At 36.4% G+C, this 13,433-nt stretch overlaps 1 protein-coding gene and 1 long non-coding RNA gene across 3 annotated transcripts; both read left to right on the plus strand.

Annotated features, from left to right (window-relative positions):
* The first annotated feature begins 2,978 nt into the window (after positions 1–2,978).
* On the plus strand, positions 2,979–5,488 carry LOC131932084 (uncharacterized). The gene is made up of 3 exons (XR_009384458.1): positions 2,979–3,121; positions 3,906–4,032; positions 5,475–5,488. It is a non-coding gene; the product is annotated as an uncharacterized LOC131932084 (long non-coding RNA).
* A 4,367-nt stretch (positions 5,489–9,855) lies between these two features.
* Positions 9,856–12,817, plus strand: LOC131932086 (neuropilin-2-like). Of its 2 annotated transcripts, none has more exons than XM_059288969.1 (3): positions 9,856–9,923; positions 10,592–10,806; positions 12,681–12,817. In XM_059288969.1, exons 1-3 carry the CDS (start codon positions 9,913–9,915, stop codon positions 12,806–12,808), a joined length of 354 nt encoding a protein of 117 aa, XP_059144952.1. In that variant the 5' UTR covers positions 9,856–9,912; the 3' UTR covers positions 12,809–12,817. The 2 variants fall into 2 exon arrangements, with proteins under 2 accessions (XP_059144952.1, XP_059144951.1); XM_059288968.1 differs by lacking the exon at positions 9,856–9,923 and adding an exon at positions 10,062–10,136.
* The last annotated feature ends 616 nt before the right edge of the window (positions 12,818–13,433 follow it).

Here is a 13,433-nt window from a genome sequence, read left to right on the forward strand (position 1 = left end):
CAGAGCTGGTGGACTAAGGGACGCTCTACTGACTTGAACCCGGATTCGGGTTAGCAGCCTAGCTTTCTACCGCTAGGCCACGCCGTACCCATTTCGTTGTACACATATAATGCAAATCGTGTAAAATCCACCCCCCCCCCCGCCCACCTTGTCTAGAATGACAAACACCTACAGTTAAATCCCTAACAAAAAAAAACCACAAATTAAAAACAAAGTTTATTTTGGAGTTGACTTCATTCTAGAGCAGGGCAGTCACGATTCTATGACTAATGCCATTTTAATTAGGTGCACACTAATTAAAACAGTGCAGATATTTTAATTAATAGATCGTGGGTCGACTAAAACGGTTATCTTTTTATTTTGTTTTTTGTTGTGATGCGAAAGATGACGATCAGCTCAAGGGTAAGGATTTTTCTGGGGTCAACTGACTTTTTCTTCGTGGGGGGGGGGGGGGGGGGGGGCACTTGAAACTTTTGGTGGTGGGGGAGGGGTGAATGGTGCCGAATTTTCTGGGGGGTGTTGGGCACTGTTAAAATTATATATTTTCTATATACATTTTAACTTCGTTCGGAGGTGGAGGGGCGGTAGACGTGCTTCCGTGGTCACTGCCCCCCCCCCCCCCCGAAAGAAAGTCGTCTCCGGTTTTAGGAATAGGGTGATACTGACCAAGGCTAGGATAAAAAAATTGGTTTAGGTTTAGGATCAAGTTCATGCTCTTGTTGATCGATACTATGGGAGTACGGGGTTCATTAAACATTTTTTTGCAGATTTCAATTTTCACACATTTAGCTGTTAATTAAAACAAACGCGTTTAGCTAAGTCTATCATTGCCTGCAAAGTGTAACATTATCTGTAATGTGTAACATTAACCGAAAAGTGTAACATTTTCTGTAAAGTGTAACATTACTTGTAATGAGCAAAATTTAATGGAGAATCTTTTATGCAAGTGTAGTGAAATCACCGAAAAAGAGAGATCATCTTGCTACATGCAACGATACTTAACTTCAAACTTGCGCTTGGTCGGCGTATATGAATATTTATTGAAGTTGCACAACAAGATACGCTGTTTAGTCACTATCAATGAGCTAATTACATCCTTCAGGAATTGGTCGTCACACCGTGAACTTTCACCTTTCAATGTAAACAAAATGAGTTCATTGTTACTTAAAGGGTTAGGGTGCCCCAACTTATTAAATTAAGTCATCTCCCCACCCCCACCCCCCTCCTCGCCCATCAGCCCAACCACAATTACTCTTCCCATTACAACAACACAAGACCTAACAACAATTTTGTAACTGTTAATCTCACCCCCCCCCCCCCCAACTGCAAGCCCTCTCCTTGACCCTTTATTATTAAATAATTACCGACGACACCTCGCGAGCCAACGGAACTACATCACGTGCGCGCCAATTAATTATAAAAAAAAAAACTAATTAAAGACGAGACATTAAATAAAACAACAAGCCATCACGATCGACAGCACTAAGGACTGAACACCTCTAGGACAACTGACCCAGTGTTGGAACTCGTCGGCAGGGATGTAGGCTACACAGTACAGGGCGATTTCAGACATGAATCGTCTTAGATTTTTTGTTTTGGTTTCGGTTTTACTTCAGGTTGAGGTGATATTCTTATAATTCAATTACAAATATTTAGAATTATGTGCATTTAAGTTGGGCAGTTGTATAGAGATAATAGTGTGTAAGTTGCTATAAATCGTCTTAGATTTTTGATTTCGGTTTTACTTCAGATCGAGATGATATTCTTATAAAGCAACTGATGTGCTTTAAATATGAGTAGTTTTACATACAAAGTGGTGTGGTTGTGGCTATAATAGTCTTAGGTTTTTGTTTCGGTTTTACTTCAGATCGAGGTGATAATCTAATAAAGCAATGTTATTAAATTATTAAATTATGTGCTTTTAATATGAGTAGTTTTACATACAGAATGGTATGGTGGTAGGTATAATCGTTTTAGTCGTTTGTTTTTGGTTTCGGTTTTACTTCATATCGAGGTTATACTCTGATCATGAAATTTTAACTTAAAATTTGTGTGTGTGCTTTTTAATTTTGTTAGTTGTATAAGTTAAGTAGTGTGTTTGAAATTATGAATCTTAGACGTTTTTTCTTTGTTTCGAATTTTTTTTTCACATCGAGATGGTATTCTGATAATACAATTTGTTTTAAAACGTAGGTGCTTTAAATTTGAATAGGTGTATGCCTATTTACAGAACATTGTGTTTAAAGCTATGAAATGTCTTGAACGTTTTTTCTTTGTTTAGGGTTTTCTTCAGATCGAGTTTATATTCTGATGATATATTTTAAAAAAATTACCAACTTTTAAATTGGGAACTTGTTTATATAAAGCATTAAAACAGTAAAGCTACAAGGCGTCTTAGACGTTTTATCTTGGTTTAGTTTCACATCAGACCGTGGTGATAGTTAATACATTTCTTTTATTTTTAATAATGTGCTTTCTATTTGCACACAACTGCAGTGTAAAATCTTGATTTATAAATGTGCTAGTGTCTTTACTCTGATCTGAACCCTGCCTTGGCCTTAATTAACAACATAACCTTGCCCTGTCTCTGGTTTTAAACCTATCGCTGTCGTGACCCTAGCCCTAAACCGAGCCTTGTTTTCATGTTAGTCCTATAGCTAAATTTATCCTGAACCTGGTTTTAAACCTATCGCTGTCCTGACCCTAGCCCTTAATCTAAGTGTTTCCTTACCTTAGTCCTACACCTAACCATGTCCTAACCGAAAATCTTAAACCTAAATTTGTCCTGAATCTAGCCCTAAACCTAAATCTATTCTGACCTTAGTCCAAAACCTAATCATGAATCTAGCCATAAACCTAACCCTAAACAACACCAACATAATCCCATCTTTATCCCCATCCCCCGCAGTCATCATCCCCTAAAGATTTGAGAGTCTCCCATATTATCTGGTTTAAACCTCCTTTCTTCAGGTCTTACTTCTCGGAATAAGCCCCACCCACGGAGCGTCCACCAAGTGCACATCCGGTTCCAGCTGTCCGAGTAATTTGATCTGCCAGGGTGGACAGTGTCAATGTCCGGTGTCAATGTATTACCACACACCTTCTGAACAGTGTGTTTTAAGTAAGCATTTATTTAAAATTGTGTGAGTTGAGGAAGGTTTTTTTAATTATTTTTTTTTAGTTCAGAAGATTGTTTATTTCAAAGGTTAAAGTGGTTGTCTATATTCAGATGCACACACTATTAGGGTTGGTTTTATTTCAAATAAGAACTATAGAAAACTAAGTAAAAAACTATTTTAAAATCACAAACCGCCTACATTAAAAAAACTCATATAATTATCATGAATATTATGGTATCAACAATTAATTTCTGTCTGATTTATTAAGTATGATAAAGAATTGAAACCACTTTTCTAGAGAAAATATATTCTTTTTTTCTTCTTATTTAATTTTGTATAAAGATACATTTATTTTATTGTGAAAGCATAAATAAAGCGTTGTTTAGATCTACTTTAACATTTATAGCAAAGTCCCTTAGCCTTTCTCAGAGGCGCTTAAAAACTCAACAAAACATTGTGGAATAATGACGTTCTATTAGAACTATCGGATCAACCTTGTGAACGTTGGACGTCTATGAGTTCACCCAACTCTAATTGGCAGGGCATAGTGCTGAAATGTCAAGAAGCATATGAACTCTACTTCAACTGCTCAATTGATTGCTAGGTCTAAAGAGGAATCTTTACTTTTTTTAATTACTTCTTACAAGAACTACCACCTATCCCTCCAAGTTATTCATCATGTTGGCCTATACCCCCCCCCCCCCCAACATTAAAAGAGTAAAAGGCCACTGCGAAATTACGCTGGCAAACAAACATGAACCTACGATATTTGAACTTTGACCCCAGAATGCTCCTCCATGACGAGCGAGACAGGAGGTTACGTCACGAGCCCTAACTACCCGAATGTTTACCCTAACAACACGTACTGTGTGTGGATCATTAGAGGCCAGCCTGGAACCTTCATCAGATTCAGGTAACTAGATAGCACTTCCATCTTAGTTTAGTATACAAGTCTGGCTAGTTCATCAAATTCAGGTACCTTCGTGCTAGATAGCACTTCCATCCTAGTTTAGTATACAAGCATGTCTAGTGTAGTACTCAAGTCTGGCTAGTTCATCAAATTCAGGTACCTTCGTGCTAGATAGCACTTCCATCCTAGTTTAGTATACAAGCCTGACTTTTTCATCAGATTCAGGTACCTTCGTGCTAGATAGCACCTCCACCCTAGTTAAGTATACAAGCCTGACTTTCTCATCATATTCAGGTACCTTTGTGCTAGATAAGACCTCCATCTTAGATTAGTACTAAAGTCTGGCTAGTTCATCAGATTCAGGTACCTTCTTGCTAGATAGCATCTCCATCCTAGTTTAGTACTTGTCTGGCTAGTTCATCAGATTACATAAAAATTTAGTAGGTCTATTATATCGTTTATTGTATTCAGGCATGGCCTCTTAATCTAGTGCAAATCGTATTACTGTATCCTCCCATAGACCGGGATGATAAGTATAATAATGTGTCTATTAGTGCTTTGTGTTTTTTTTGTGTGTCTTAACTCTTCTGATTTGTTGTTTCGTTATGAATGTATAAGGGCCATTTTTTAAATTAATATCCCGGCCTCTTGGACACAGCTAGTCCACCCCTTTTTTACTTGATGTAGACATTTCATCATAAGCAAATAAATCCCATCATTTACATCTAAATCAATAATCCATTATTTACCCAATCAATCACCATTAACCCATAAGTAAACCATTCATCCTCCAGCACATTACAGCACTACATACTCTCTAATTGAGTTGTCGCCACAGTGTATCAAAGTCTCGCATATTTCATCATTTGCTAATAAAGCCCATTATTTACATCTAAGTCAAGAATCCATTATTTCCCCATAACCCTCGGCCCCATGAGTAAATCATTGATCCACCAACACACTACAGCACTACACACTCTCTAATCAAGTCGTCGCCACAGTGTATCAAAGTCTCGTATATTTCTTCATTTGCTAATAAATCCCACCTTTTACATCTGTCAAGAATCCATTATTTCCCCAATCACCTTCGTCCCCATAAATAAACCATGTACACATTACAGCACTACAGACTCTCTAATCGAGTCGTCGCCCCAGTGTATCAAAGTCTCGTATATTTCATCATTTGCTAATAAATCCCTTTATTTACATCTAAATCAAGAATCCAATTTTTCCCTAATTAACCTTCGCCCATAATTAAACTAATTATCCACCGACACATTGCAGTACCACTGACTCTCTAATCGAGTTGTCGTACCAGTGTATCAAAGTCTCGTATATTTCATCATTTGCTAATAAATCCCTTTTGACATCTAAATCAAGAATCCAATTTTTCCCAAATTACCCTCCGCCCATGAATAAACTTTCTATCCACCGATACATTTTAGCACTACCGACTCTCGAATCGAGTTGTCGCCACAGTGTATCAAAATCTCGCATATTTCATCATTTGCTAATAAATCCCATCATTTACATCTAAGTCATGAATCCATTATTTCCCCAATCACCATCGGCCCCATTAATAAACCATTGACACATTACAGCACTACATACTCTCTAATCGAGTCGTCGCCACAGTATAGCAAAGTCTCGCATATCTCATAATTTGCTAATAAATCCCACCATTTACATCTAAGTCAAGAATCCATTATTTCCCTAATTACCCTCTGCCCATGAATAAACCTTCTATCCACCAACACATTACAGCACTACCGACTCTCAATTCGAGTTGTCGTACCAGTGTATCAAAATCTCGCATATTTCACCATTTGCTAATAAATCCCATCATTTACATCTAAGTCATGAATCCATTATTTCCTCTATCACACTCGGCCTTATTAATAAACCATTGATCCACCACCACATTGTAGTACTACAAACTCTCTAACCGAGTGGTCGCCCCTGTTGGTCACTCTCGCTTCTTTCATCATTTGCTAATAAATCCCACCATTTACATCTAAATCATGAATCCATTATTTCCCCAATCACCTTCGTCCCCATGAGCGAATCATTGATCCTCCAACACATTACAGCACCACAGACTCTCTAATCGAGTCGTCGCCCCAGTGTATCAAAGACTCGCTGGAGTTCTTCGACGGACCATCCCCTGACCACCAGTCCCTGGGACGGAGCTGCGGAGACTCCAAGCCCTCGGTCATGTCCAGCGGCGAGCACCTGGCCATCGTGTTCAGGTCTGGTCCCAGGTCCAGGGGTCGGGGATTTTTGGGAAGCTTCCAGAATTACAGTAAGTCAAAGGTGTTTAGGTAAGTCGTTGTTAGACTGAGAATTGTTGTAAGTCAAAGGTGTTTAGGTAAGTCGTTGTTAGACTGAGGATTGTTGTAAGTCAATGGTTTGGATTTAAGTCATTGTTAGACTGAGAATTGTTGTAAGTCAAAGGCGTTGATTTAAGTCAAAGTTAGGGGTCATCCATAAATGACGTCACGCTTTTTTGGGACGATTTTTACCTCCCACGCCTCCGTCACACAAAGCCAGACCCCCCCCCCCCTCCCCTAAAATGACTTCACACCTCAGCCTACACCCCCCCCCCCCACCCTCAAAAATGCTGTTGAATTTTTCAACAACGATATTTTTTTTCAAAATCTTGTCAGAACTTTGTCAATAGAGTATTTTGATAAATTCATATTATAATTTATTAAAGCCGTTTTCTAAAACGCGAAATAACGGCTAAAACTCGTTTTCTAAAATTGCTTTTTTATAATGCAAAAAAATTGACATCACACTATCCGAACCCCCCCCCCCCCCCCCCTCCCCCTCATCACACACCGTCACAAAATTACGGACCACCCAAACCCCTACGAGTGTGACTTCATTTAAGGACGACCCCTTAAACTAATATGAGGTAAAACTAAGCTGTATTATAAGTTAGTAAAAGAAGTTTATTTAAGTCATTGTTAGACTAATATGTGGTAAAAACTAAGTGTTATTTAAGTTAGTCAAAGACGTTTATTTTAGTCGTTTTTTTTAGACGAAGAAGCATTATAAGTCAAAGGTTTGGATTAAATCATCGGTAGAACACTGAATGTTATTGTAAGTTAGTCAAAGACTTTGATTCGAATAATTGTTAAAATAAACCGGGAGTGATCTCCCCTAAACTTAAACCGGGAGTGATCTCCCCTAAACTTTCTCGAAAATTCTAATATAAAATTACGAGGGATGGCAACTCAGGACATAGACAATACTTGTTTTCCATTTTTAATTACTTAAACTTTTTATAATAGAATAGAATCTCGTAAATTAGTACTTCCGGTAAACGGAAATTACTCAAAATTTGACAGAAGGTAGAGAATTAGATCTTTTACTTACGAGTGAAATTTCATGCATCTATCTAAAATAGTACGCAACTTATAGGCTTTTGAAAAATTCAAAGTAGAAAAAGTACCACTTTTGGTTATCGGAAATCGCTCAAAAGTTGATTAAGATCTACGATTTTTATAAAATACTTATATATGAAATTTCATCAACCTAGCTGTAATGGTACTCAAGTTATCGTGTTTCTATGAGATTCTATTCTATTTTTCCCACGTTTTCTTTAACTTGCTTTCTCTGTTTGTTTATTTGTCTTTCCAATCAAATCTTGCGATCGAAATTTCTGGCACTTCCCAGTTAGCTAGCGCGCTGAAATTTTCAGAGAAGCTTTCTTTTGGATGACCATAGGATATGCAATTGTTATTATTACTAAATTGATCAATGGAAATATTTTATTGAGCATTTTAGACCGCTATATAATCTATATATATAATTCTCCTCTGCGAGCCATTAGAAAAACAAGGTAATTAAAAAGTCTAGTGACAATTTTAGCGCAATTTCCTTATGTTATCTAAAAATAGCTCTGTCGTAGCGTAAATCAAGAGCAGGGTTAGTAAAACCATTGGTTAAAATACATGTTTTATTTACAATAGAGTTACATGACTAAAAACCATTGCGCGCCTAGCTACTGAACGTGATGACGCACCATTGAGCGTGATGGCGCAGCTAATGAACGTGATGACGCGTGTGGTGTGGTTGGAAAAAATGCCTACTAATTCGGTCCAAATTTTAATTAATTAAAAAAAAATTTTGTGACCAAACGAAAGGATATTTTTAAAAACTTTCTTCGGCAATATTGTTCTAAGTTATAGCAGGAATCGATTGGTAAATGTTTCAAGTCGCTAAGTGGTCTGGTTGCCGAGATATGGGCCAAAAACTGCTTTTTTTCGAGGTTTTTTGGCTTTTCCGGGAAATCCATGAAAGAAACCCGGAATTTTTATGGCCTATGTTCATCCTCGTAACTTGCTTAACATAATTACTTTTGGAACTAGTCATCGATATTGCTTCGTTGAGGAGGAGATACGACTTAAAGCTGCGGACACACATCCATCCATCCATCCATCCATCCATCCATTCATACATTCCCAGAAAAGACGAGTTAATAAACGCAATTCTCCAGAATGGAAATTGCGCTAAAAACCAGCGACGCGTAGCTCGCGCGCAGTGAAGCGAACGATTCCACGACGCGACAGGCTTAGGGGCAGATAATTTAGTTTGAACCGACTTAAAACTTACAGGAGGTAGGCCAGTTTGGGGGAGACGATATGGTCGAGTGGTTGGGCACACGATTGCTATCCCACTCGACACGGGTTCAAATCTATGTGTTCTAGTCAGTAACGTATTCACACAACGTGTTTTTTACGAGTTGTCTTTTTACGAGTTGTCTTTTTACGAGTTGTCTTCGTTTACCCAAAAAAAGTGAAAAGATAAAATCGATAGCAAGATTTTAATGCAAACAAACAGACAAAGACTAAAAAGCAGAAAATAATAATCATTAAAAAAGTTTTTAAAAACCCACGTTTTCTGATTGAACTAAAAAGTAGAAAATAAACGCTATACATCACAATAATGCAAGCGATCACTTTACTATAAGCGATCAAAAACGTGGGGCGCCGTGATTTTCTTACAGTTTCTAATACTGTTGACTCTCTACAAGCTCCCTAATAAAAGTCAATAGTATTATCTAATCAATAGTAATATAACTTTTACTTCGGCGCCCCACGCTTTTCATCGCTTATAGTAGAGTGATCGCTTGCATTATTGTGATGTATAGCGTTTATTTTCTACTTTTTAGTTCAATCAGAAAACGTGGGGTTTTTTAAACTTTTTTAATGATTATTATTAAAAGTTTAAGTAATTAAAACTCATATCTATAGTTCAAGTTATATAAGAATATTCGAGAAAGTTTAGGGGAGATCACTCCCGGTTTATTTTTTTTAAAGAACCAGATTTACTTATCCTAGCGAGATCATTATGTTTAGTATAGGGATTTAAGTTTGCGTGGGACGACGTGGCCCAGAGGTAGAGAGCTAGACTGCTAACCCAAAAGTCACGAGTTCGATTCAATAGAGCTCAGACAGCAGAACTTTCTTTCTGGAAAGTAGAGGCGGCTGGACATAATGGCGACCACGCTATCAAATAGATATGATACCTATAACACATATTCCAAAATAAATATAAATATAATAACACAGAAGAAAGTTCTTACACAATAATTGAATACAAGTTGTTTAATTGCTAATTAGTTGTTTTTTTTTTTAAATCTTTGTTTGAAGATTGCAACTTGACCCTGAGTGGGAGAACAGGACACGTCAGCAGCCCGGGGACAGGGGCGGGGTACTTCAATAAACTTCGATGTGTCACCACGTTGGTTGGTGACGTGGGTACCATCATGACCCTCAGGTGAGTGGTGTAGGGGGGGGGGGGGCGGGGACAGGGGCGGGGTACTTCAATAAACTTCGATGTGTCACCACGTTGGTTGGGGAGGTTGGTACCATCATGACCCTCAGGTGAGTGGTGTAGGGGGGGGGGGGCGGGGACAGGGTCGGGGTACTTCAATAAACTTCGATGTGTCACCACGCTAGTTGGGAACGTTGGTACCATCATGACCCTCAGGTGAGTGGGGTAGTGGGGGTGGGGGTGGGGACAGGGGCGGGGTACTTCAATAAACTTCGATGTGTCACCACGCTAGTTGGGAACGTTGGTACCATCATGACCCTCAGGTGAGTGGGGTAGTGGGGGTGGGGAGGGGGGGGGGGCGGGGGCGGGGACAGGGGCGGGGTACTTCAATAAACTTGGATGTGTCACCACGTTTTTTGGGGACGTTGGTACTATCATGTCGCTCAGGTGAGTGGTATAATGGGGGAGGGGGGGGGGAGACGGGGACAGGGGCGGGGTACTTCAATAAACTTTGATGTCTGATAACGAAATAAAGGTCTTTGTGACAGTGTATCTAACAAAGCATTGTGGTATTATATAACAAAGTACTGACAGCGTCAGTTGCGGTTGTGTTATACGAAGCCTTGAAAGTGTGTCAAAAAAAGCATTGTAGTATTGTATAACAATGCACTTACAGTGTATCTAACAAAGCATTCACGTTGTGTATAACAAAGCACAGACTGTGCACCCAACAAAGCATTCACGTTGTGGTTAACAAAGCGTGTGTCTGATACTGCAGTTTCTCCAGTTTCGAGGTAGAGAATGAGATCCTGTGTCGGTATGACGTGGTCGAGGTCTACGACGGCAAGATGGCGGATCAGAAACGGATTGGTCGACTCTGCGGTGACGTCACTCCTCCCAAAATAGCCGCCACCTCCAACATCATGTCCGTCTACTTCAGCTCAGACAACAACAGAGAAAAGAAGGGTTATAACGGGACATTTCAAGCTTTTGGTCAGTGTTGTCTTTCTTCAAGTTTCTAATATGAATTTATGTATATATATATATATATATATATATATATATATATATATATATATATATATATATATATATATATATATATATATATATATATATATATATATATATATATATATATGTATATACATATACATATACATATACATATACATATACATATACATATACATATACATATACATATACATATACATATACATATACATATACATATACATATACATATACATATACATATACATATACATATACATATACATATACATATACATATACATATACATATACATATACATATACATATACATATACATATACATATACATATACATATACATATACATATACATATACATATACATATACATATACATATACATATACATATACATATACATATACATATACATATACATATACATATACATATACATATACATATACATATACATATACATATACATATACATATACATATACATATACATATACATATACATATACATATACATATACATATACATATACATATACATATACATATACATATACATATACATATACATATACATATACATATACATATACATATACATATACATATACATATACATATACATATACATATACATATACATATACATATACATATACATATACATATACATATACATATACATATACATATACATATACATATACATATACATATACATATACATATACATATACATATACATATACATATACATATACATATACATATACATATACATATACATATACATATACATATACATATACATATACATATACATATACATATACATATACATATACATATACATATACATATACATATACATATACATATACATATACATATACATATACATATACATATACATATACATATACATATACATATACATATACATATACATATACATATACATATACATATACATATACATATACATATACATATACATATACATATACATATACATATACATATACATATACATATACATATACATATACATATACATATACATATACATATACATATACATATACATATACATATACATATACATATACATATACATATACATATACATATACATATACATATACATATACATATACATATACATATACATATACATATACATATACATATACATATACATATACATATACATATACATATACATATACATATACATATACATATACATATACATATACATATACATATACATATACATATACATATACATATACATATACATATACATATACATATACATATACATATACATATACATATACATATACATATACATATACATATACATATACATATACATATACATATACATATACATATACATATACATATACATATACATATACATATACATATACATATACATTTAGGCATATATATATATATATATATATATATATATATATATATATATATATATATATATATATATATATATATATATATATATATTTAAACCTTCCCTTGCCCAAGAAGGTACCGGAAAATTATTTCTTCTAAAATGCCGTACTACCATGTACCAACTTGACCTGACTATGATAGCATGCAGTGTTTCTTTCAGGCATTTTTTCTACTGTGGGTTAGGTACTTGAAATTTTCCTGAGGGGGGGGGGGTCGGACTAAATATTCCGGGTGAAGGGTGGATACTGGTAAAAGTATATACTTACTATTTAAATTATACGTGGAGAGGGGGGATATATGTTTTTCGACCCCCCCCCCCCCCGAAGAGATGCCTGAAAGAAGCCCTGACAGTCTGTTTGTTCTACAGACTGCAACACAACGCTGACCGCCACCTCCGGCGTCATCACCAGCCCGGGCTACCCACAAGGCTACTTCAACAACCTCTACTGCTGGCTGACCATCGTGGGGGAGCCGGGAACCTTCATCAGTCTCTAGTATCTCACTAACTTTCTTTTTCTAACATTTACAATTGTTTTGTTTTGTTTAAACGTAAACAATAGAGTTTTTAGATCGGTCTATGATGCATAACTAGGCGAAGTAGAGTTAACCTGTTTCAGTAATATCGGCAAATGAAGGGATAGTTGTGTCTGCGCTATGCCCTATTGACATTACTTTCATAAATGTGAGTCAGGTACCCATTAGAGCTAGGTGGACTCAGGGGCCTTATACAGGATCCGAACTCGAGACCTTTGGGTTAGGAACATTCACTCTACCATTCCACCAAACTATTGAAGAGTTGTATATATTCAGACCAAATATTAGGCAGATTTTTTATACCTTCCATTTTATCAACTTAAGCAGTAGTTGTATACTTCCGAAGTCTGCAATTCATGTGTAGTTCGGTTAAAAGTAATTTTAGAATATTTAAGAACGTGATTTTGGAGCGTTATGGTTAAGTATTAGAGCACACGATTTCATACATAAGTGTTGTAATTCGACTCTTAAGCATGAATGAGTTGGGTGTCCACTCAGCTCTAATAGGTACCTTTCTTAAGTCGGTGTATATAAGATCTCCCTTACTGACCACTATTTGTGAGGTGTTTTTTTTAAGTTCCCTCTG

This window comes from Physella acuta, unplaced genomic scaffold, assembly GCF_028476545.2.
Source record: "Physella acuta isolate Inbredline_101_S28 unplaced genomic scaffold, ASM2847654v3 ptg002085l, whole genome shotgun sequence".
NCBI classification, from domain to species: domain Eukaryota; kingdom Metazoa; phylum Mollusca; class Gastropoda; family Physidae; genus Physella; species Physella acuta.